Source organism: Musca autumnalis, unplaced genomic scaffold (assembly GCF_047663935.1).
Source record: "Musca autumnalis isolate F117 unplaced genomic scaffold, ASM4766393v1 scaffold_4, whole genome shotgun sequence".
NCBI lineage: Eukaryota > Metazoa > Arthropoda > Insecta > Diptera > Muscidae > Musca > Musca autumnalis.
Window position 1 is genome coordinate 147,611,266 of NW_027411977.1, and position 25,631 is coordinate 147,636,896.

The 25,631-nt window shown below is 31.2% G+C and overlaps 1 protein-coding gene and 1 long non-coding RNA gene across 9 annotated transcripts in view; one reads left to right on the forward strand and one right to left on the reverse strand.

The window, feature by feature from the left end:
* The window catches only part of LOC141403431 (uncharacterized), a 55,079-nt gene extending 53,158 nt beyond the window's left edge, over nucleotides 1–1,921 (forward strand). Inside the window, exons 2-3 of one of the 2 annotated variants that reach the window (XR_012412797.1) lie at nucleotides 1,098–1,574; nucleotides 1,630–1,763. This is a non-coding gene — a long non-coding RNA (uncharacterized lncRNA). Of the gene's footprint in view, nucleotides 1–1,097 lie in introns of both variants that reach the window. The other variant, XR_012412796.1, reaches the window with a different exon arrangement.
* The window catches only part of Tet (Ten-Eleven Translocation (TET) family protein), a 344,582-nt gene that overhangs the window by 222,653 nt on the left and 96,298 nt on the right, over nucleotides 1–25,631 (reverse strand). For all 7 annotated transcript variants that reach the window (XM_073985814.1, XM_073985820.1, XM_073985819.1 and 4 more), the window contains exon 4: nucleotides 22,068–22,085. In XM_073985814.1, coding sequence (XP_073841915.1) covers nucleotides 22,068–22,085 — 18 coding nt within the window. The remainder of the gene's footprint in view (nucleotides 1–22,067; nucleotides 22,086–25,631) is intronic.

Here is a 25,631-nt window from a genome sequence, read left to right on the forward strand (position 1 = left end):
ATCCACATAAGTTTTTTGCCCATTCCGACCACTTAATATTATCCGACCATCACCAAAATCAATAGGCTTCTTCCCCTCCGGGACCCCCATCAACACCCAAAATTTCGTGACGATCCGATCAAAATTGCGACCTGTAGCGTGATTACAAGGTTTAGATGGACAGACGGACAGACGGACGGACGGACGGACTGACGGACGGACACACATAGCCAGATCGACTCAGCTCGTCGAGACATTCATTTTGATATATATAAGTATGGGTCTACGACCATTATTTCGATGCGTTACAAACTTTTTGGCCAAAACCAACTTATAATACCCTCCCCACATAGTGGTGTAGGGTATAACAAGAACAGTTTCACAGTGCATTTTTGCAAAAGAAGAAAAGTTTTAGTGATATTTTTGCAATTGTTGTAGTTGTGTGTGTGTGTTTTTTTTTTGTTGTTTTGCCTGAAGACTCTGAGAAAGGGAAAAGCCATAGCAAACGAAATAATAATGAAGTTCATTTCATTTTCATCCTTGTTTTCTCCTCTTTCACAAAGGAACACACAAAAATTGTTTTTCTCGAAATGTATATTTTTTGCATTTGCAGGGGATAAAACAAAAATGCCAAGGAACGGGAGATGAAAAGTTGAACAAAAAACCGAATAAAACAAAACTGTTTAAAATAAGGCAAGCAAAATGAAATGAAACGTAGTGACTGAATTCAGAGCAATGCCAAAAGCGAATTTTCAACGGAAATGGCAAAACCTCTTTTTTCCAATGCCTGCTTTCCTTCCTGGCATCTCCTATGTCTCCTGCCAGCTTGTCGTTTTTTTGCCATTATGTGAGTGTTTCCTTTTGCCACAGTTACCATCCTTTTTTGGGTGCAATTTTCATTTGTTTTTTTTTTTTTTGGTTTGTGTTCCACAAGCAATGGCTGGTGGCTGCTGCTGGGTAGCTTGAGTTTGGCATTTGTTGCTGCTTGGCTGCTTGACTTGCTTTAGTGGCAGCATTGTTGTAGTTTTAGTTTTTTGCATTTCATTTTAGTTCTGTTTGTTGGAGTTTTTTTTTCTTTGCCTGTTCTCATTGCTAACATTTTCCACTTTTATTTTTAGTTTCGTTTTGTTTTAGCAGCAGTTTGCCATTCTGGAGTCGAGTGGAGAAGTGGCTGTTGTACGTGCGTTGACCTAGCAACACACTCACACGCCCAAAATAAAAACGAAACCAAAAGAACCGTTCCGCAAATGGGGTTTTACGTACATACATACATACGTTCTTGGTTCGTTATTTGGCTTCGTTGATTTGTATTTGAATGTTGCATGTCCTTTGGCAATGGCATAAACTGCAACAACAGCAGCAACAACCTGCAGCAACAGTATGTACGTACCAGAACGTCAGTCAACACCAATAAGAACAGCCATGGCATTAACACAACTGCCACAAAATGTTGCAAACGCCAAGAAAACAAGGGTGAGGCGTACAATAACGAAATAAAAAAAAAAAAAAACGAAGCAGCAGCAACAACAACAAATGATAATGGAATGAAATTAATGTAAATATGCAAGAGTACCTCCAAAGGAATTGCAAGCAGGGTAAGCAGCATGGCATATTATCATCACCATCATTATTATGATTGTCTTCCTGTAGCCCACCAGCACCAATGCCATTATTGTCAGGGTTGTGGTTCCGGAGCAGAAAGAGAGATGCAAGTTGTAACAAAACTGCAAAGTGAATTTTGTGCATCAAATAATATCCTTTGGGGTAAAGGGTGAAGCGAAGAGATTAATGCAAAAAATATAAACAAAAAACCAACAGATAATTATTGGTATTGGAGAGCTACTTTATTTGAGATGAAGTTGACGAAGTTAGTAATATTTACACAAATAAACTATTTCAATCTTTTTCGAAGAGTAAATAAAAAAAATAGTATTTTATAACATACTTGCACTTTACTCAACATTTTGGACATCTTCTCTCTGCCGGGGTTTATTCTCTTATAGACATAACCGCCTTAATTAATAACCCTATTATATTATATAGGGTATGTTGGTTATTCACCTTCTCCCAATACATTTACAAAAGATTTCCTATTCTTCGACTTAGTAAAGAGAACGAACTTAAACTTAGTCCTGCTACTTGGGTTGCTAGCAACGACAAACACCCATACAACACACACAGCCACAACCTTATATAATTGTACTAGGATCTTGACAACAATACCAACGCTTGCTATGTTTTTTGCTGTTGTTCTTTTTGTCTTACATATGTATGTATTTCTTTACTTTCCTTGTTGTTGCTACCAAACACCCGTTGCAAGCAGAAAATCCAAAGAAACAACAAGAAAATGGTCAAAGAAACGAAAAAAAAAACTTTGCCAAGAATTTAGTCGGAAATTCTACTAGTTGTATTGTTGCCTGGGACTTCCTTCCCTTGAACAAAACTTTATCTCCACCAAAAACTCCTTACGACGATTCACCCTAGTCCTGTTGCCATACATATCTATCTAGTTAGTGTGTGCATGTCTGTCCTGATGACTGGCGGTACGTACTGCACATTATATTGCGCCTTGTGACGACTACGACGACTGCTGTATGTTTGAAATTCTCCCCTAAACAAAAAATTTAAAAGAAGTTGGAAAACTTTGTAATTTTTTCAGCTATTTCTTGGCATTTTCTTGTTGTTTTTTTTTTTTTTGTTTTATTTGCCTTTATCTGTTTCTTTATCAGTAACTTTGTACAGTGTAGAACATCGTAATTGTTCTTTTCTTTATTTTTCTGTAATTTCTTTCTTTTACTCTAAACTACTTAGAGTTGCTGCTGATTCCATTTGAAGTTTCGACGTTTTTTTATTTTTTTTGCTGATGTTGTTGTTTTTGCCATTGTGGTAGTTTAAAGTTCCCAATACTTATTTGTTGGCTTTCATTTTCAAAACAAGTTGAGTGAGTGTCTTTTTTCGCTCGTAGTGGTTCGTCCTCGTTTGTCCTTTACGTATTTCTAATTTCATTTTAATTTTGTTAGAATTCATTTCTAGTTTCGAACCTTAGCTGGGTAAGCCAGATTATTGAAAAAAGCTTACAACTCCAGTACGAATTGAAAAAAAAATGTTTAATTAATCTTTTAAGTTGAAGATATTTTTTGTCCTCAGACAAGCCAGAAGCAGTTGTTAGAACCCCGAATTCCATTTTTAAATTTAAAAAATAGTTCTCGATTATATATTGAAATTAAAAAACGTGCCCAGCAGAAACTCATTACAAATAAACCTACCAACCCATTATTTTAACAAGGACATGAATGCAGAAATCCGTAGTTATTTTTTGCCCACCCTTTATGGGGATATCGACATTATGGTTCAAATTCTAGAGCGGTAACAGTCAAATATTATAATATTTGCTACGGACTGGCAGTAAACGACGCACAGTGGTTCAGAAATGTTTATATATATGTTAATTTCCATATTGGATTCGATAGTAAACATATTGAAAATAAGGAAACCAAAAATTAGGTCGAAATATTGGAAGGTGTGGGCTTGGCGTGCTCCAATTTTGGAAAATATGTAATTTTTGCAAATATCTGGAGAATGAAATAGATACTTCTCGGAAACTATAACAGACTATAAGTGTTCATTGTTTTTGTTAGGTAGGTAGGATTATTGCCTTTAAGAAACGTTTTTATAAATTAGCGTAGCGTTTACACGTAGTGGCCTATTTACTTTTTCCTCAGGTACTAACTTTTAGTAAAATTCCAACTATAGAGGGCTAGAACTTTTAGGGAACAGCGTTCTTGTCAAGTGATGCCTGAGAGTGTCGTCTTTCAGCTCATACATACATACATACTTTTTTAGCCGTCAGGTTCCGTCCGTTTAACCCTTTTTTAAATTTATTGAAATTAAATACCGTTAATTATAACTTGTTTACACAAATGGAAAATTTTTATATATGTGTTTTTATTTTTATAAGTGTTTTTTTTTTATTTTCGAACAAATTTTAAATTTTTTGGAAAAAATTTTGAAATATTTTTTAATCTGTTTTTTTTACAAAAAGAAAATATTTTGTTTGTTGGTGTTTGACTTTCTTTAAAAGATTGGAACATATGAAAAACCCAAAAACACTCATATTTTGATGTAAAATAAGAACAAACTCAACATTTTAACTTTGACCTTAAATTCCTCTACAACTACTGGCTCGAATTTGATAGTTTTTGATGCATCTGAAATGTGCTTATGAAAATATTTCTATCGACTTAAAAGTTACAGAGTTTTGAATAGGTCAAATCAATTCCTCTTAAACTACTGGCCCGAAATGTATCGTTTTTGATGCATCGGAAAGCTGATTGTGCTATCTGTCGAACAAAATATGAAAATTATGAAAATATCTCTATCGGTTTAAAAGTTACAGAGTTTTGACTAGGACAAATCAATTCTGAACCACTGTTCGACTTTTAACCTTCAACTAATGAGTCGACTTTTCATGTTGATCCATTGTTCATGATCCATTTGTTCCATTTGTTTTTACATTCATTCGTCGGTTTAAATGTGTATTTGCGAATGGATTGCCACTTTGCTTGACCATTGTGATAGAACAGTGAGCGAGTATAAATACGGGAGAATATCAGGTGGGTGAACTGAACTACAAACATCAATAATGTGTAACTTGAGTAAAGTAAAGATGACTGCTTAGCAGAGTAAATTCGTGTATAAATATGTAAAATCAATAAATCATTGTAAGACTTGTAGTCTATACGAATCCAAATCGTATCGGGGAATAAAGCAATGTCTACACTGGGTTAAGTTATACCTAATAGTACGTTTAGACTATAGTGGATTTAGCAAATCCAGTCGATTTAAATTGTCATTTTCATATAAAATATGTCAAATAAATCGATATAATGTTCTTTAACATGTTATAAGTGTATAATCTAACAGGATTTTAATTCCGTAACGATAGTATTCGATAATCGATTTACGTATCCCTATCGTGGACAGACACTGATGATTTTAAATCACAATATTGCAATAGTGAGTAATTTATCAACCAAAACCACAAAGTTAAGGGAATGTGATACTCTCACAAAATGTGATACTCTTATGTTGGAGATTCGAACCCAGGGCCCTCATTTTAGCACGTATATCATGGGAAGACCCTACGAATAGGCGATAAACAAACTTGATAGTTTAAATTTAGATTTTCGATTTTAGTTGCAGAAACTTTATCAAAAGATCGCTGACGCAAGTGAAGGAAAGAACACTTTCGAAATACAAAAACAAAACGTGACTTCAAGTCATCATTAACCCTAATCGATATTTAGAAGAAAAAAAAAAAAACAACTGAAATTAATTTATTTATCAAAGATAAAAACTATATATATTCCATTTGATAAATACGCATACTTTACGAGGGTGAAACAAGCTCTTCTGTATACTTTGTCTAAAAGGCATTTTGATGTCAACAAGGACTTGAAGAATATGGAAAAAACCAACAACTAACGAACTAACATCAAACGTTGACGGCATTTTAGTTGATTTCATAGCATCTTTCATATGAGAATTGCTTTTATGGTCCTTTGAAGGCACACGTACGCATTTCTTCTATTCTATTCTTCTCCGCCTTCTCTATAGTATTGAGCCTGCAGACAAGAAAAAGTAAAAAACGCAGTCATTGCAGTTGCTAAGCAAGGAAAAAAACGAAAAAAATAATCAAGGAACTAGACAAGTGACGCACCCAACCAACTCATTCCAGAATTTCGTTACGTTTTTACGCACTTGAGGATTAAAGTGCGTCTTGTGTAGAGACTCACGTGCGTGAACAAAACTCACACCATCGTCAGCATCATGTGGAAAAAGTGCAAGAAGTGATGGCAATATTTGTAATGGGTGGAATAAGAAGAACAACGCCAATAAGGAGGCATCGGCTTTGACGTTAAGACTAACAGCTAGTAGACATAGTAAACAAGAAAAGTGCGTAGCTTCTTTGTTCTTTATATCCTTGCCGCAATAATTGTTCTTTAGCAGTGGCTCTTTGCACATGCATGTGTGTGTGTTTGTTTGAGGGTATGCGTGTGTGCGTAAGGGTATGTCTTTTTTAACTTGAGAAAAAATAAGAAAACAAGCTCTTGGTAAACACAGAACTTTATTGCGCATCAAAGTTAAATAGAGTGGATCTCAAGCAGAAAGGTACTTTTTTTAATAATTCCTATTTCTAAATCATTTTTCATTTTTACATTAAAAACGATATGTATATATGTAGAACAGAAGGTGAGTCCCCAGATACATAAGGGAACGAATAGGTAATTTAACGTTAGAGAACTTGGAGCTTATTGCATATCCCACATTCTTATGCAACGGTTGCCAATTGTTAATATTTTCTTTCGAATTGCTTTATGCGCATTTCCTTCTCTACGTATTATCATTTTCCTTGTTTCCTTCTATGGATCATTTTCTTTATCCCTTTCTATTTTTCGCATTACTTTTGCTTTACTATTTGCGCCTTAACTTTGTGAGCTGTTGTTGAGCAGCAAAAAAGTTGTCATGAGTTAGCTTGGTAAGAGTATTTTAACATTGCTACAACAGCTGCTAGTCCTTTGATGATGACATTTCTATGTGTTAGCCACATCAATAGCATTTTACTAGTAGCTCCACTTTCCGTCTTGTATGTATATGGCGTAATTGCCACATTTGATTCCAAAGCATTGATAGAAATAAAAAGGAATGTAAAATGTTTAACAAATATTTGTTTGAGAATTCCTTAAGACATACACACAAATATATACAAATATCTATGACTGTATGCACCAATGTTGGCAAATTCCCTCCCTATATAAGTGCATGTATGAATGTGTGTATATCCCTTTAAACTTTAAAAAGTTCTTTGTAGTTAATATTAAGCTTATACATATGTACGTATGTACATACATATCTACTTATGTGCCAAAAGGAATTGCGAGCTAGTGTTTGCTTGCAATACAAATGGGGTGCATTTCAACTGTAGAATGTGGTGTGAAGTATTAGCGTTCACATCTATGTAAATAAAAGAAAGAGAAGCTTTGCTGTCTTGGCTTTGAAGTTTCAAAACGACAGATAGGTCTGTGAGAATCGAAATTAAAGGGTGATAATATTTTAAGGACCGATGTTGAATTTGAACCACGCCTAAACGTAAAGTGTGTTTCTATATTTTATTGGACATTTTTCAATTTAAGACTAACTCAGTTTTATCGAGCAACGCGTTAAAGTTATTCAGGTTTATTGAGAAAACGAGTGTTCGAATCTAAATGCATATCGTGCAGTGATGAGGTACATTTTCACCTCAGCGGATTCGCCAACAAGCAGAATTACCACATTTTGGCAAATAACACGGTGATACAAAACTAGAAAAATTAAGGAATTTTGATGTACTATCTAAGTGTTGTTGGAGTACATGGAAGACGAAAATACATTTGGTTGTTGAGGTCACTTTATAAAGTAATTTTATAACATTAAATGTAGAGAAATGTGAAGTTTTTTTTTTGATTTTAAATGGACATAATTTATTTTTTCCATAATAGATTTCTATAAAATTTTTGCTATGGGAGAGTCTAATATTTTAGAAATTGGTTAAAAAGTAGCAAAGTTATAGTCGTTGAAGTGTGAAAAATTGGACGTTAATATTCTTAGAAAATACCAAACACTGTAAGCATTTATTATTACGAAAAAGGAAATTAAGTAAGTTTTCGAAAACAATAAAATCGTTTAGAATATAAATGCTTTAGGCAATTTTTTTGTTTTAAATTTTTATTAATATATTTTATTTCTTGACATTGGAAGCACCGTGCGTATGATTACTATTAATTATAAAGATTAATAACAATCATACGCATAATGTTTGAAAATACAAAATATTTATTAAACCCAAAAAAGTTATTTTACTTTCAACTTTCCGAATTTTTGTTGTCGAAAAATTTTACGTAGTTTTGTGTCAAATGTCCTCACGGTGCTCTTGAAACAAATTTAAATGGAAGGTGCTTACACCTGGGAAGTTTTTGCGGATTCTGAAACTACAATGTTCATAGATGAGAAAAACAAAAAAAAAAAAAAAAACAAAAAATCTCCGGAGCGCTTTTTAAATAAATCGCGATTCAAATTGACATTTTAAGGGTTTTTTAGATTTTCACTATTTTGCTTGGAAACCGCAATTCCTATCGAAATGGGACGAAAGAAAATTTTATAGCTATGAAAATTCTCTACAAGATTGGGGTTTATGATATCTTCGTAGTTTTTACCGTTATTGAGATATAGAAGTTCAAATTAGGACAATGGATTGACTGTATCGCCTCCTTTTTATTAAAGCGTTCTAGGTCGAAAACTAATGAACCGATCGTCATATATTTTTTAAATGCTTCATTGTTCGATTTTTTTTTAAAAAAATATATATTAAATTTTACACAAAATTTCAGTTCTTGGCTTTAAAAACTGACGCTTTCTCACATTTTTTAAAAATAAAATCCATCGATGAAGGACTAGTTTTTGATGTCCCTGATAACCCCACAAAAATATATGACAATCAGTTTATTGGTTTTCGAGCTTGAGTTGGCACCGGTTTCAAAATGTCATTTCGAAAAAACACGTTTTAAGTTTTTATGCATTTATTCTTTCCACATATTCTTTGCTACTTATACTTTAAATTAATCCAATAAAAAAACTCGATTTTAAAATTAAATTCCGTTGTCACAAAATCAACCATGTATTAGCATGATTTTCACCTTCTTTCCTGTTAAGTGGGTTGGGAATAGGATTGGTGCAATACGAGAGCAATACTGATGAAACAATCTAACCACAGCAATAACATGGACTTATATTTATCACTGTAAGCAGACAGAACCATTCACCTCACTGACCTCAAAAAAGTCGTAATGTGAGCTGAGATTTCGCATTTATTTATACTATGGATAAGAAAGTAGGCTTTCGATAAAACTGAGGCTGCGGATAAGTTAGGTCACTTGTTCTCTGAAAAAAATACGCTTGCCTAAAATGAGGTAGAATATAGAGAAAAATATTAAATGCAGCGAAAATATTGTAAAGATAGTTCCAGATTCGATTACATACATTGCCCCTACAACAAAAGTTTTGTCAAAGTGGACAATATGATGTGAAACCAAACATATTATGTGTCGCTTTAAAAATATTCTCAAACACTTCGACAATATAAAGTCTTGGGCCAAATATGTCATAAGCCCCTTAACAATATGTATGATCACATCGACAATTTGTAGATCGTGGTTAAATTAAATTTTTGAACAGTTTTTGAAACCTGTACAAAATCGGAAGTATTTTGGGACTTGGCCGCATGTTGTCTTCATAGCGTAGCCAGGAATGTTGGAAAATGTATATGGGCATTTTATGCATGACAATGCTTTTTGTAAAAAATTTAGATCATGGCTATGGAGACCATTTATCTTGTAATTGATTTGATCATATTTCTCAATTTCGTTAGTATTTTATGTATTTAATTGTTGTGGGAAATATTGCATTTTCAAATAAATGTTGTGACAAAAATACAGTGTACCACAAATGTCTTTATTATTATACATTTCTTCTATCTTATTAGAAAGAACAGTCGAATTTTACGAATTAGCGCAAAAGTTATTAAGGAAATACTAAAAAATGTGTCGTTGTTGATCCCACAAAAATCTTTGTACTTTTCAGAATTGATTTGATTTTAGTCAAGTTTCCGAATATTAAAAATTCTTTTATAACGGTTCCTGCTAAAATGCAATAAGAGGTAGTGATATTGATCCATACCATAGTTGACGTCACAACCTTGAGAATAACAAAAATCGCCAGGCATCGTTCTATGGGGGCTATATCGAAACGTGGACCTGACCAACGAATTTCAGTCAGAAAGGCTTTTACCCCCAACGAAGACTAAAAACCAAATTTAAGCAATTTCTAAGGAATTTTGAGGCCACAACCTTCAAAACACCGGAAATCGGGATGTACGTTCAATGGGGGCTATATGAAGGCGTGGACCTATACCGACTAATTTCATATGGAACGTTTAATACCCCAAATGAAGACCAAATAGCAAATTTCGGCAATTTCGGCGGAGGTACCGTTCTAGCGGGGCAATATGAAGGCGTTAACCTATACCGACAAATTTCTGAGGGAAGGTTTTATACCCCAAATAAAGACTATGTACAAATTTCAGCCATTTCGGTGTAATAATGAGGCTAACCCCATCAAAATACCGAAAATCGGGTGGTACCGTTCTATGGGGGCTATATCAAAACGTGGACCGATATAGCCCATTTGCAAATACCAAACATCCTAGGAGTAATATTCTATTCTCTACCAAATTACAAAGCTCTATCTTAAAAATTGCAAGCTGTATCTTGATTTCAACAAACGGACGGACAGACAGTCGGGCATTGTCCCGTCTCCGATGAATATTTCGATGTGTTACAAACGGAAGGACAAATTTAATAATATCCTCCATATTATGGTGGAGGGTATAAAAAATACGTTTGTCCGATGTAAGATTAATAGAGGCCTATCTTTATGTCTATTAAAAGAGAATACAAAAATTGCGTAGTGCGTTTTTTGATGGTAGGAATGGGTTATTGTTTGACTGCAGAACATACAACTGAGATTATTTTGTCAATTTCTGACTATATACAAATTTGTATATACCATGTGCATTTACATACATATATTTATTTGTATAGCCTTATTTAGTGTGATGTGTATTTATATTTGATGCAGTTGCTCGAACTAAAACTGGAGGGTTCTTTTAAGAATCATTTATTTTAATTCTAAAGAAAACCAGAAGTTGCTAAAGGAGTAAAAGTTTTTGGAAGAATAGATAACTAAAAATGTCATAAGTTCTTTGTTTAAATAAATTTACATATATAAATACGTATGTATATTCAAAGATGTACAAAAAATGTATCTACACATGTATATTTTAAAATAAATACAATATATTTCATAACTATCTTAGGGAGAAAATTATTTTCTTGAGCTTTAACATGAAGACAAAACAATTCATGTTTCCTTTGTTTTTTTGTTATTCGGTCGTTTATAAAGCATTTTTGTTAAATAAATACATCTTCATTTAATTGAATATGTACTTACAAAAACTTGAACAAATAAATATTCCATATGTACAGAGGATTATAACATGTTGTTATCATTGTTTTTTTGGAAGAAGAATATTCTCAATTTCATAAAGGGGATCTTTTCTGTTGTTTTCAGCCCTAAATATTAATAGATTCCCTCTGTTGTTGATTCTATTGCATTGCTAGCATTTGATTGCTTAAGTTTTCTTGACTTTTGTTCTTGTACTTGTTGAGTAATCGTTATTAAGTTGTTGTAATTAGCATCTAAATTCCATGTACTTCATCGTAGTCTCCTCTCTCTTTGAAAAAAAAAAAAACAAATAATTGTGGTCGAAGTATCATTATGAAACCCTTGTATGCAATTTTTTGGAAAAAAACAACAAAACAAAAGTTTTGTAATATCAGTAAGGTCTAAAAGTATTTACAATTTACATATAAAGATTTTTTAAGGGAAACATTTAATTAAACAGCCAAGAATATAAAAAATAAATAAAATAATTCAATTACTTTATGTGCACAATATTGGAAATTTTAGTATGAATCGTAAGTGTATAGTATTCCCCAAGAACATTCCAGAAATGGGGGAAACATCTATCATAGCTCGATGATACGGGACCTACTGCGTTTGAATGGTGAATTCAAACAATGGAAATCAAACCAAAAAATTATGCTAAACATAGAAGCGGACAGTACTGCTGGTTCCTTCGGAGATAATCGTGGGAATTCGATTTTATATTATACGGTATGCAAAACTCATATTCGAACACCCTTCAAAAATTAGTAAATTGCTTAATTATAGCAGATATGGCAGAAACAAGTGCATTTATTTATTGGATAGAGAATATTTAAGAATAATTTACCTGAAACGAAGATATATATTAATTATTTCCATCATTTATGGTAGATGGCGTTCAAAGTCGGGGCAAAATTCATATTCGAACACCTTAAGGCACTACATTTTTGCTATTTTTGAAGTATATTCTGGGTAAAGTGTGACTTTCAAAATCCTTCGATAAAAGTAAAAATGTAGTGCCTTAAGGTATTCGAATATGAATTTTGCCTCGACTCTGAACGCCATATACCGTAAATGATGGAACTAATTAAAATATATATCTTTCTTTCAGGTAAATTATTCTTAAATATTCTCTATCTAATAAATTAAAGGACTTGTTTCTTCCATATCTGCCATAAATAACGATTTTACTCATTTTTGAATGGTGTTCGAATATGAGTTTTTCATACTGTATGTTGATTCCCTTTTGGTTTGCTTCTTTCTAATACGAAATGTTATATTGCCAATCAAATTTTGCTAATTGTTTTTTTTTTTTGCTTCCATTAAAAGCTGCATTCTACTGTTTTCTGTCAGTGTATTTCTATGCACATGTGTATGTACATGTGTTCTTGCGTTAGGAAATGCTATTCCTCAAAAATAAAATATTTTTAAATAGTTTTTGTTCTTTCCTAACAATTGTGTAGTGTGTGCTGCCAACGAAATCATCACATCATCATTGCAGGATACAAGTTTGTTTTTTGATTGTTTTGCAGCAGTGTAGCTTATGGTTATATGCACGTGTGTGTGTGCATTTGTGTGGGTTGTACGCTGACTATCAGGCAAAAGTTCCCCGTGTGTCTGAGTCATGTTCATGACGCCTTCTAAGTAACGTAATTTGGTGTGAGTTAAGTTGAAAAAATTTTGTGGGTTTCTTCGACATTCGAAGGTCCTATTACAGCAGAGCTTCCTGCTTGGCTTGCTTTCTTGCTGTTGGGCTGGCTAGTTTGTGACTTGTGTTGTAAGGCTTTTGGCTTTGCTCCACTGCCACCGTCGTTGTCACAACCATCATTCTGCGTTGGGCTATAACAACAACAACATAAAACTGTGTTTTTATGTTAATACAACAACACCAAGCAAGCAAGTAACTATTCAAGCAGCAATTTTTTGTACCTACTTTCATTTCTCATTTGTTTTTTTTTTCATTCTGCATTTTTTCCATTTTGCGTTTCGTGTATTTAAGTTTTTTTTCAACCTTTTTGCGCATTTTCTATATAAATTTTTAAGTTGATGATGTTGTTTTCGCTGAATAAGAACAGAAAAAACAACACCACTACAAGGCACCATACATGGCGAAACTACCCTTAAAAATTTCAACTTGAGGAATGGTGTGATGAGATGGTGTTGGTTGCTGCTGTTGAAGATGATGACGGTGCTCTTGCTGTTGTAATAGATTTGATGTTGTTGCTGTTACTTCAGCAACAGGAAAGAAGGCAGCAGCGAAAAAAAGTGAAATAAGTTTTTTGTTTTTCGATTTACAACTTTAAGGGATGATAATGCAATGAAATGACTTGAAGTGTTTGCAAGAACACACACACACGCACGGATATACAAGCAAGTATCAGCAGCAATAAAGAAACAAATGGGGAACAATTTTGTGTTGAAAAACAGGCCCAAAAAATATAATTTATAATTTAACCTTTAAATTTTGTACCAAAAAATGGTGGTGGAGGAGAATTTTTTTGACGATTTTATTTAAATTGGATTTAGATAGTACTTCATCTCCGGCAATTGTGGGTATCAATAAGCCTTGTGTTCATAAAAACAATTACTTGAAGAGTTTCTTTGAGAAGGCAATTTTTTCAATTCAAAATCATATTTCAGTTGTTTTTATTGGCTGCGAAAGATATTATTTGGTGTCGGTGGTGACATCGTAAAGAATCAACAACATCAAAAGGCAACTAAACGAATAAAATCGGTTTTTTTTGTCTGTTGGAAAATCTATATTTGTTTTATAAATTTACTTACAAAATTGGAATTTAAAAATGTATTTGTAATACAATTGTAGAAAGTGTTATCTATTGGAGGTAAATAATAATGCAATAAATTTGAGTATACAAATTGGTTTTATAGAACTTATGCGTCATGTACAGTGGAGAAGAATAATTAGTCCCCAATGAACCACAATAATTCGTCCTTAAATCGGTTTCCTTCAAATTCGGGGATTCTACAGTGTTTTGAATTTCTTGTGGAATCATGATAATTCGTAATTTTATGTGAATTATTATGGTTACCAATTTAAGATTTAACAGGTTTAAACTAAGAATCATTAGACTTTAAGGGATAAATCCCGTGAATACAATTTAATAGCTTCTAAACGAGGTGAGATAATTTTTTAGACATTTTTTGTACGCTTACTCGCAAAAGTTCACATTTTTTCCATTGGGAAAAAATATGATTTGGGAAAATTCTAATAAAAATCCAATAGCAAAAGGTAAGTTTTAATGATGGCACTTAAAGGATTGCTCACACTTGTCACTTTTGAATTAAGTTCATCAAATCCTTGTCTGTTATTTTAAATATGCCTTGGTTTAAAGGTGAGATTTTAGGTACTTAATCAAAAAATAAAAAAGTATATGATGATTGGGCGAGCTAGAGATATAACTCAGTAAAACGTCTTTTTTAAAAAAATGTACACTATGAATACAGAAACCAGCTCTTGATGCTACATTTCAGATGAAAATCTTTACTAAAAAATTGCATTTTTTTTTAGAAAAAAATTGAAATTTTAGCGTTTGGTACTGCATTTTCAATTACGTATTCCCAGAGAAAATAATTCCAAACTGAACAGGAATTAAATCCCCGTTTTCCAGACATAGAGTTTTGTATCCATAGTTATTTTATTTTAATTATATTCAAAGTATTCTCCAGATTCGTTTCAAAGACCCTTTGAAAAAATATCTTCTAACAAGGTCACACAAATTTATTTTCCTGACCATTATGTAAATATTTTTTGTATTCTTTCAACACACCTAGTTGCAACAATTTGTATTTATTTTTTTAAGCAAAGAGAAAAAACTGAAATCCAATTAAACTTTTTCACACAGAGTTTAATATTTTTTTGTTTTCATTTTGTTTTTTTTATTTCCTCAAATGGTGTATTTATTTTCAATTTGCATATTTCATGCAAATAAAGATAAAAACAACAACAAGCAATATGTGTAACAACGTACTACAACAACAACACGTATAAAAAGAAAACAAAATTGTCAATTCATTGAAGTCTAAAACCCCTTTTAATTAAACAACAGACACAAACATGCGGTGAAAACGAAACTGCAACCCTACGTTTTTTTCGCCACTGAAGCGCGCTCACAAATATTGATCAAGGGGAAAAAATATTGGCAAATTGAAATTTGTTACGAATGCAGTTAGTTATCCTTTGTCTATGACGTTTTTCATTTATGACATGTAACTGCATGGAAAATTGCCTTTTCCCTGACATATTACATACAAGTATGTGTATGTATGTAGGTGCCTCGGGACATTTGAGTTGATCCATTTGAAGCTAATAGCAACGGCACTTTATTTTCATTTTTTCATGGGATGGCATGAAAACATTTTCCCCAGATTGGTGTTTTTTCTTTGTTTTTGTTTTCTTTTTTTTCAAATATAAATGGACTCACTACAAAGACGACGAACTTGCACCTTTGGTCAATTGTTTATGCATCGTTGACAAAGAAGTCAAAGGGTTAAATTGAACCTGCACTGTTAGGGAATTTACTCTATTTACATGGAATATTTGGTTGGGCCCTTTGAGTGTCAAGCATGAATTCAGGTGGACTTGCATGACTGCTGCTGATGTTGTTGCCATTTTCTTGAAAAACGTTAAACGGGGACACAAAAAATGTAACATTTGCTAATTGTTTTCCTTGTCTACTTTGGTGGAAGTTGTGTTGGTTACTATGCTAGGATGCTACCTACAAACAGCCAGCCAGCTCATGAGAAAATAACGACCTTGTTTGGTTTGGAAAAATAGCAATGCAAACAAATACACGGAACAAAAAATGAAGCCGAAAATATCAACTTGCTTAAAGGGCCTTTAAAATATTTAAAAAAATCTACGTTTATTGAAATAATATTTTATAAAAAAATTAACGTTTATTCAAAAAGTATTTTACAAAAAATGATCGTTTATTGGCAAAAATATTTATAAAAAAATTAACGTTTATTGAAGAAGTATTTATGAAAAAAATGAGTATTAAAAAAATATTTTGTAAAACATCTACGTTTATTCAAACATTTTTTAATAAAAAATCCGTGTTTATTAAAATTTATTTTTTGTAAAAAACCAACGTTTTTGAAAAAAATATTTTCTAAAAGATCCACGTTTATTAAAAAAAAATATTTGAAACATGTTTTATATAAAATATTAGAATATTAGAAAAATATTTTATAAAAAATCCACGTGTATTGAAAAAATATTTTGTAAAAAATTCCAGGTTATTGAAAAAATCCACATTATATTAGAAATATATATTATTTGAAAAAATATATTTAAAAAATGCAATTTTTGGAAAAATCGAAGTTATTTTAAAAATTTTAGGGGAAAATATTTGAAAAAAAAAATATTTTATAACAAATCCACGTTTATTGGAAAAATATTTGAAAAAAAAATATTTTATAACAAATCCACGTTTATTGGAAAAATATTTGAAAAAAAATAGTTTATAACAAATCTACGTTTATTGTAAACATATTTGAAATAAAATCTACGTTTATTGGAAAAATATTTGAAAAAAAAATAGTTTATAACAAATCCACGTTTATTGTAAACATATTTGAAAAAAAATCCACGTTTATTAGAAAAATATTTGAAAAAAAAAATTATAAAAAATCCACGTTTATTAGAAAAATATTTGAAAAAAAAAATTATAAAAAATCCACGTTTATTAAAAAAAATCCACGTTTATTCAAAAAAATATTTTATAAAAAAATCCCCGTTTATTAAAAAAAGTATTTTATAAAAAAATCCCCGTTTATTAAAAAAAAAAATTTATAAAAAAATCCACGTTTATTAAAAAAATGTTTTATAAAAAAATCCACGTTTATTAAAAAATATATATTATAAAAAAATCCACGTTTATTAACAAAAAAAATATTTTATAAAAAATCCACGTTTTAAAAAAAAAATATTTTATAAAAAAATCCACGTTTATTAAAAATAATAAATAATAAAAAAAAATAATAAATAATAAATAAATATTTTATAAAAAAATCCACGTTTATTAAAAAAAAATATTTTATTAAAAATCCACGTTTATTAAAAAAAAATATTTTATAAAAAATCCACGTTTATTAAAAAAAATATTTTATAAAAAAATCCACGTTTATTAAAAAAATATTTTATAAAAAATCCACGTTTCTTGAAAAAATATTTTATAAAAAATCCACATTTATTAAAAAATATTTTATAAAAAATGCACGTTCATTAAAAAAATATTTTATAAAAAAATACACTGTTTTTGAAAAGATATTTTATAAATTGTCCACGTTTTTTGAACAAAATATTTTATAAAAAATCCACTTTTTCAAAAATATTTATTTTTGAAAGTATTACGTTTTTTGAAAAAATATTTTATTGAAAATTAACATTTTTGAAAACATATTTTATAAAAATACACGTTTGTGAACAAATATCTGAAAACATATTTAAAAAATCCATGTTTATTGAAAAAAATATTTAAAAAATCCATGTTTATTGAAACAATTATTTAAAAAATCCATGTTTATTGAAAAAAATATTTAAAAAATCCACGTTTATTGAAACAATATTAAAAAACCCACGTTTATTGAAAAAATATTTAAAACATCCACGTTTATTGAAAAAGCATTTTATAAAAAAATACGTTTTTTTAAAAACTATTTTATAAAGAAATCCAAATTTGTTTGAAAAATATTTTATAAAAAATCCATGTTTTATGAACAAATATTTTATAAAACATCCACGTTTTTTAATATTTTATAAAAATACACTTTTTTTAAAAATATTTTGTAAAGAATCGGCGTTTATTGAAAAAATATTTGAAAAAATACTTTATAAAAAATCCATGTTTATTGAAAAAATATTTTGTAAAAGATTTACTTTTATTGAAAAAAACTTATAAAAAAATATTATAAAAAATCTACGTTTATTAAAAACAATAGTTCATAAAAAATCCACGTTCATTAAAAAATAGCTTATAAAAAATCCACGTTTATTGAAAAAATAGTTTATAAAAAATGCACGTTTATAAAAATCCACGTTTAGTGAAAAAACAATATTTTTTAAAAAATCCACGTTTATTGAAAAATTATTTTTTAAAAAAATCCATGTTTATTGGAAAAATACTTTAGAAAAAAATCCACGTTTTTTGAAAAAAAATATTTTATAAAAAATTCACGTTTGTTGAAAAATATTGTATTAAAAATTCCACATTGAATGAAACAACTTTTATAAAAAAATTCCACATTGGATGAAAGAACTTTTTAAAAAATCCACGTTTATATCGATTTTTCTTAAGACACTTTAGGAATTACAATCTTTTTGAACAATATTTATCAAGTCAATTTTAATAGACTTTGGTTAGGTGGAAGATCGTTGAAATTCGGGGTTTAACTAATTATCATTACCCACCAATAAATTGGGAGCCAACCAATAAATTGAGTTTTTGCTGGGAATGTGCAAAAGCTGGACTTTGCAGAGAACATTTTTGACATTTAACAAAAACGCAATTTTTTCCAGTGTAACCAACCGTTACGTAAAACACTGTCCTAAAGGTAAGAAAACTAACCCTCTTGTTTAATAAACTCTTCTTAAATAGCTGTGTACTATGAAAGAAGGGAATCATCATCGTCATCACAAGAAACATTATGTGCTAATATTGCAGATGCTTATAAGAAAAGGATATGATAGCACATAGAAAATGAAGGTATCAAGGATATATAGTATCAATGTATGTATATATGGGCTACATAATATGCTGAGAGACAAACAAAAGCAACTAATGCAAACTTGACAGAAAATTGAAATTTGCAACTATGGATATATGTACAAATAGAGCTCACGAGAAGAGCGAAGAAATAAATATACATAGCTGTACAAAAAAATCGGCAGATAGTATGGATAATGCAGCTGAGGGAAACATGCCATGGCATAGATGGTTAGATCTTACTATATAAAAATAAAATGCATAAAATATGAAATGATAATATTGCAGTTTCCCAATTGACATATTATAAGGCAACAGTCTGTTAAATTAATATTATTTATGTAAAATAAATTTAATTCTCATGTAAATTGTAAACAATTTGAATGGACATATGCAGCTACATATCTGATGGACTGTCTGTATTTTATCAATTTAACACTTTCAATCAAAATTGCTGTTTCGTTCTTCGTTTCTGTTATTACCGTTGTTCTGTTGTTGTTGCTGTTCTCTACTTAAAAAGGATGTCACAAATTATCATCATTTAACAACGCATAACAATCAGTTACAGTTCATTTGGCTGATGTTGCAGGCATGACATGCCATCAAGCAAATGAATGACTGAATGAATTGTACACCAACCATCGATGTGCAAACCTCAAACCAGCAATCCATTCATATTCGGATTTTTTTAATATTCTTTATTCAACCGAAACATCCAAGCAGTCATTCATTCATTTTGTTTAAATAACTGTCAGTTATGAACTGTGTTTTATAGCTGCTAGTCTTCTAAATGAATTCTATAATCATCATCATTTATATACCATCATCATCCTCACCGCCATTACCAGTACCAGTAGCAGCACCACCAGCAGTAATACTGGTATTGGCTGCAATGATAATAATAAGCACCATGAACTTATTCGGAAGCTGTGCAACACTAAATAAATAACAAAAAAAAAAAACTATATTCGGAAGCATACAGAGACCAGTTGTAAAATGCATTTTTTATTGGTAAATTTGAAATGCGAGGAAGTGAAAAAAATTCAAATGGGAAAATTGTCATAAATTGAAATGGAATTTAGAAATCTTTCTATTTAATACAATAAATACCACAACATGAAGAGTGCAGTTACGCCATTTTATAAATACTTAAAATACATATGAGCAATTCTAAGTGAAATCGAAATTGTTGCAAAAAGTGAGTTTTGATTTCCTTTATCCTCCCCAGCAAAACATTTCAGTATGTTTTCAGATTTTGTTTTGACTAACGGTTCAAAAAAAGTCGACCTGTGCAAGAACTGTATGCAAGGAAATATTCATAACTTCTTTAATATTGGTCCAAACGGAAAAAAATTGTTTTTTTTACCATTATTTTATTGATAAATTAAAAAAAAAATTAGAAAAAATAGTAGTTGTTTGAATCCCACTACCAAATAAGATTTAAAATTTTTGTAGTTTAATACAAAAAATTTCAACAAAATCGAAGAGTACAATCATTGATAAAAATTAATTTTAAATATTAAATCGCAAAAATTTCACCCATTTCTTATTAATAGCTGATAAAAAGAAAATATATATAAAAAATATTTTTTTCTATTTGGACCAATATTAAAGAAGTTTCGAGTATTTCTTTGCATATAATTTTTAGAGAATTCAACTTTTTCAAGGCGCGATAACTCTGGAACCGTTAGTCAAAAAAATGTGAAAATATACTGAAATGTTTTTTTTGGGTGCCACCGTAGTGCAATGGTATGCACACCCGCCTTGCACGCTGAAGGTCGTGGGTTCGATTCCCCGGCCAGTCAACATCAAACACTTTTCAACGGTGGCAAAACACCCCTCAGTAATGTTGGCGACATTTTCTGAGTATTTCAGCCTTGTACAACTTCTCTACAAGTGGTGTCTTAGACACGCCGTTCGGACTCGGCGGTAAACAGTAGGTCCCATATCATTGAGCTAATATGAATCCGGGTGCACTCATTGATGTGAGAGAAGTCTCCCCTGTCCCGCCTGGGACGTTTGTGGAACAATTATTATACTGAAATGTTTTGCTGAGGAGCAGCATCAACATAGCTAAAAATAAAGAAAATCAGAAACCACTTTTGATTTCACTCAGAAAACCCCATATATTCCTCATATACTTTGATTTTTAAGTCCGCTAAGTCTTGGTATACGACGATAATCGCAATAGCTATCCGCTCAATAGCGCTTATTCTTAAAAATTTTCGTTTTTGGAATTTGTAATAACGTGTTTTTTTAGGACTAACTGTTTGAACCATCCTATACAACGCATATTCCTCATACGTAACACGTACAATTTGTGCAGACACGAGAGATTTCGTTTATTATTTAATTTACAATAATTTTCCGAGTTGTAATTCCACTCTGATGATATGCACTTCCATTTTCAATCTGTCAGTATTTACCCAACGACTATTTTATTTATTTGGCCAATGTGAACTTGTGCAAAGTGTACGTAAGTGTAAGTGACAAAAATTTGAAATGCATTTAGAAATGAAATAAGAATCAATACAACAATGGATTCTTATTTCCATTTTAAATTTGTATAAAATTTGCCAATCTATATTTGTGTGAACATGGCAGATAAAAAGCCAGGCTTCTTGCAGGACCATTAAAAACAGTTACAAATGTGATTTTTATAAAAAAAAAAACAAAATGAAACAAAAGGTTATTGAACTTAGAATTCTAAAGATCTTTGCCTGTTGGCTCCTTTAAGGGTTTTTCTTTCTGTCCTTTTCTTCTTTTTCTCAGTTTTTTTTATTGTCACTCGTTGAGTAAGTGTGATTTCAAGTTTACCATAACGAAACCATCAAGCAAGCCAGCCAGCCAACAAGCAAATGGAAAGCGTAAACCGAAACTTCTTCAAATTCTTGCTGAATCCATAGAGTAATGGAAACAAAACAAAACTTCAAAACACCTGCCCTATCGTACACAAAACATACATTTAAACATACCTACATATGTATGTACATCTTCCAAACACCAACTTGATATTCAACTTAACTTGAAAACATACATATTTAATGTATGTCCTGTAGCTGTGTGTAAGAGTGTTAAAAAAGTGTATCTGGCATACATTGAAATGTCATATTTTAATTGTTTTTGTCTTCTCCTTGTTGTTGTTGCTAGGGAGCGCATAAACTTTCCTTGGTATATTTTTATCATTTTCTTGTTTCTTGGCTTAATATAACACTTCTAAAGTAGGAAAAAATCTATATAATACATAAATTTAATACGTACTTGTTTGGCTTTGGGTTCCTGCAATAAAAATTAAGAAAAAAAATAAAGAAAAATAAATTATTAAAAATTTTATTAAAAATATAAAAATTTCCGATGACTAAGAAATAAAATAAATTACAAAATTGGTGTCAATGAAAGTTCCATCAATGTTGAATCAGCGCAATAAGTGGGTGTTAAAGATCGTTTATAAACAAATCATTCGGTTTACCGAATAAAAAAAAGTTAGAAAAATAGAATCAACATAAATCGACACACTTCAATGATTACGACATGATTACAATTGCTTTGCTATAACAAACTGTTTGATTCGTTTATATGCATTACAAACTACTTATTAGCAACCACCGAATGAATAAAGAGTAGTACGGCTAAATTTTATAAAGTGTGAGAGAACAAACAAGGCTGACCTAAATGACAAAAAACACAAAAAAATTTTCTGTTTGGACCAATATTAAAGAAATTACGAGTATTTCTGCATATAGCTTTTACAGAATTCGACTTTTTCAAAGCGATATTTTTCGAACCTTTAGTCAAAAAATCTGAATATATATTATAATGTTTTGCTGAGGAGCAGCATCAACACAGGAAAAATAAAAGCCATATTTTTAAGCGATTCTGATTAGATTTTTCCTATTCCAAAAAATTAACAATAAATCTTGCATCTACATTTGTTGTTGTTGTTTTTTTCTGTTAGAACAAATAAACTGTTAGATTTAACAAAAACTGTAAAAACGCCCCTTTTTTAAAACAAAAAGAAACAGATATTAAAATGACATTTAAATTAAACAAAACAGCAGTTATTCAACATAAATGTGAAGTTTAATTTTCCATTTAATAAGCGGATTTATTAAACAAAACATAATCAGAATATGCCACTTACATATGATGTTATCAGCGTTATGATGGATGTTACCACCACAACCACTTGTCATAAGCTAAGCATACGTATGTATATTCAACATATACACACTAATATTATCACAATCTCACCTGTAATAATGTTTATCTACAACTCCTGAAATACTCCTGGTGCAAGGACAAACATACACATACAAACAAACATACGTACTCATCATATTTAGTCATAGTCTTTTTTAAAGTTGATAACTCAATATGAGGCTGTGAAGCATTTTCAAGCTCATGCTGAACATATTATTTGCTGCTGCTGTTGTTTTTTCAGGCACAAGCACACCACCGGAATGCTCTGGTAATACAAGTATGGTTATTATGCTTCAGCTAGAATATGCTTTTATGCTCGACATACATACTAGGTATAAACACAAGTATGTAGTACTAGCAAGATATCAACTTAAAGTTGAAAATAACTCCCCCCCCCCCCCAACCCACACACACAGTTTCACCACATGTCTCAGGGAAAGGGAGTGTTATACGAGAGATCGGTAGGGAAGCAGGTTTGGTTTTACTACATACTACGATTACTACAACAAATGTTTTTGTTGTTGCTGCTGTTCCTGCTTTATAACTAGGACCATGTGCAATTGCATTGCGAATAGAAACACATGAAAAGGAGAGTTCAAGCCAACATCCTTGTGCTTCAATGTTTGTATGTATGTTTTTGAATACTCTCATCTAGCATTACCAACCAACACTACCCTGCCCGTATAAATGTATGTCGAAACGTAAGTACATACTACTATGATGAATACACATGAAATGTAATATAAAGAAGGACAAACAAACAAAACGAGAAAAAAATTGAAAACATCCTGATGATGTTTATTGTCAGTAGTATTCATAAGGCATGGATGCCTGGATAGGATGGATGGATAACTGGATAGTAAGGTATCAAACATACATACATACATATGTATGTTTGTGTGTATATATGCAGGAATATGAAGTGCATTGCTCCTTCAAAACTGTCGTTCGTGACATACTGCACTCTCCTCCAATTCCTTCATCGCAATCATCATCACTGGGGTCCTTATGAAGAGGATTAAAAAAATAAATAAAAAACAAACAACTGCACTCAAAAAAAAAAGCCAAGAAAGGATGAAAGCAAACACACACAAAAAAGCGAAAATGAAACAACAACAAAGTAGGAGAAATGAAAATAAAACCAAAAAAAAAAAAAACATGTGAAGCCATGCTAGTTGGCAAGGTTTAGTGGTTCATTTTTAAAATTTGTTGAAAGTGTAGGAAAGTAATATAGGAAAATGTTCAATTTAGACCCCTACGATCAGGGGCCCTCCGGTGGTAATTGTGTTTGGGTCCCTGCAAAAAAAGAATCTATGTTGGTACAATATCGGCACAGTCTGTTCCCCGGGAAATGTTAGGGTCTTTTTGTATATATCATATACTTGGCCACATTAAGTAACAGAATGGGTATGAGATATGAGAAGTCCTTCTTTAAGCTGGGGTATTCATAATTACGACTAAACTAAAAAATGGAAAAGTTGGATGGATCGGCAGCTATAAAACCCTAGAAAATACAGTGGGACTAATAATTTGGAGATGCTAGAGCGCTTTGAAGTTGTTCTTGTGGATAATATATGCTCCGGAACTTCGCTAAATAAACGAATTCCTGAGTTTTCTCATAAATTTTATAGTTTTCACAGCATTCCAAGGGTCAAATTATATGCAGGAGCCTTGGAATTACCTTGTAATAAGGTCTGGTACAATCCTCGAGCATCAGCAATGTATAAGTATCCGACATTTACAGCGCTTTAAATGACCCTAACGATCATATTACGAGAGCATAGTAGTTAACAGTGTAAATTTCATACAAATTTCATGCATTCTTTGGTGGTGCTTTTATTTTGATGCTTTGGAAGCTTTAGAAGCGGATTTGTAGAAAAATGTTGTACATTTCTGATTGAGTTAAGGTCCAAAAATTATATCAGACCTTATAACAAGGTAATTCCAAGGCTCCTGCATGTAATTTGACCCTTGGAATGCTGTAAAAACTATAAAATTTATGAGAAAACTCAGGAATTCGTTTATTTAGCGAAGCTCCGTAGCATATATTATCCACAAGAACAACTTCAAAGCGCTCTAGCATCTCCAAATTATTAGTCCCACTGTATTTTTTGGGGTTTTATAAACTGCCAGACTGAAAAAATCAATGAAATCTGCAAGGGTCCGCTTTAACGAGCTATACGGGAAGTCTGACCTTAAATAACGGCAATTAATCCACAAATATGTTCTTATTTCGTCAAAAAGATATCATGGACAACCAAAGACGTTCGATAAAGCAATAAAATGTAAAAATTGTATTGTTTGTTCCATAAAATTTTACCCTGGGTTTACAAATGACAGGACAGTTGACTTCATATATTGATTGTCAAAATACCAAAACTTGCCTGTGTGACGTAGGCGTCCAGACAACTGCAAAAACAGTTGTAAAATTATGAATGAAAATCATCGATTTCTTCTTGTTTTCCGTTCACATATTTTGTTTTTGTCCATGTTTTTTGTTTTCGACACATTTCAATTATCATATCACTTCTTTTTTATGAAAATGTCAAAAATTTGTTAACCCGGCTGTCTGTGAAAAAATGATGGACAGCTGGGTGACAAAAGACAAATGTATGTATGTGTTAG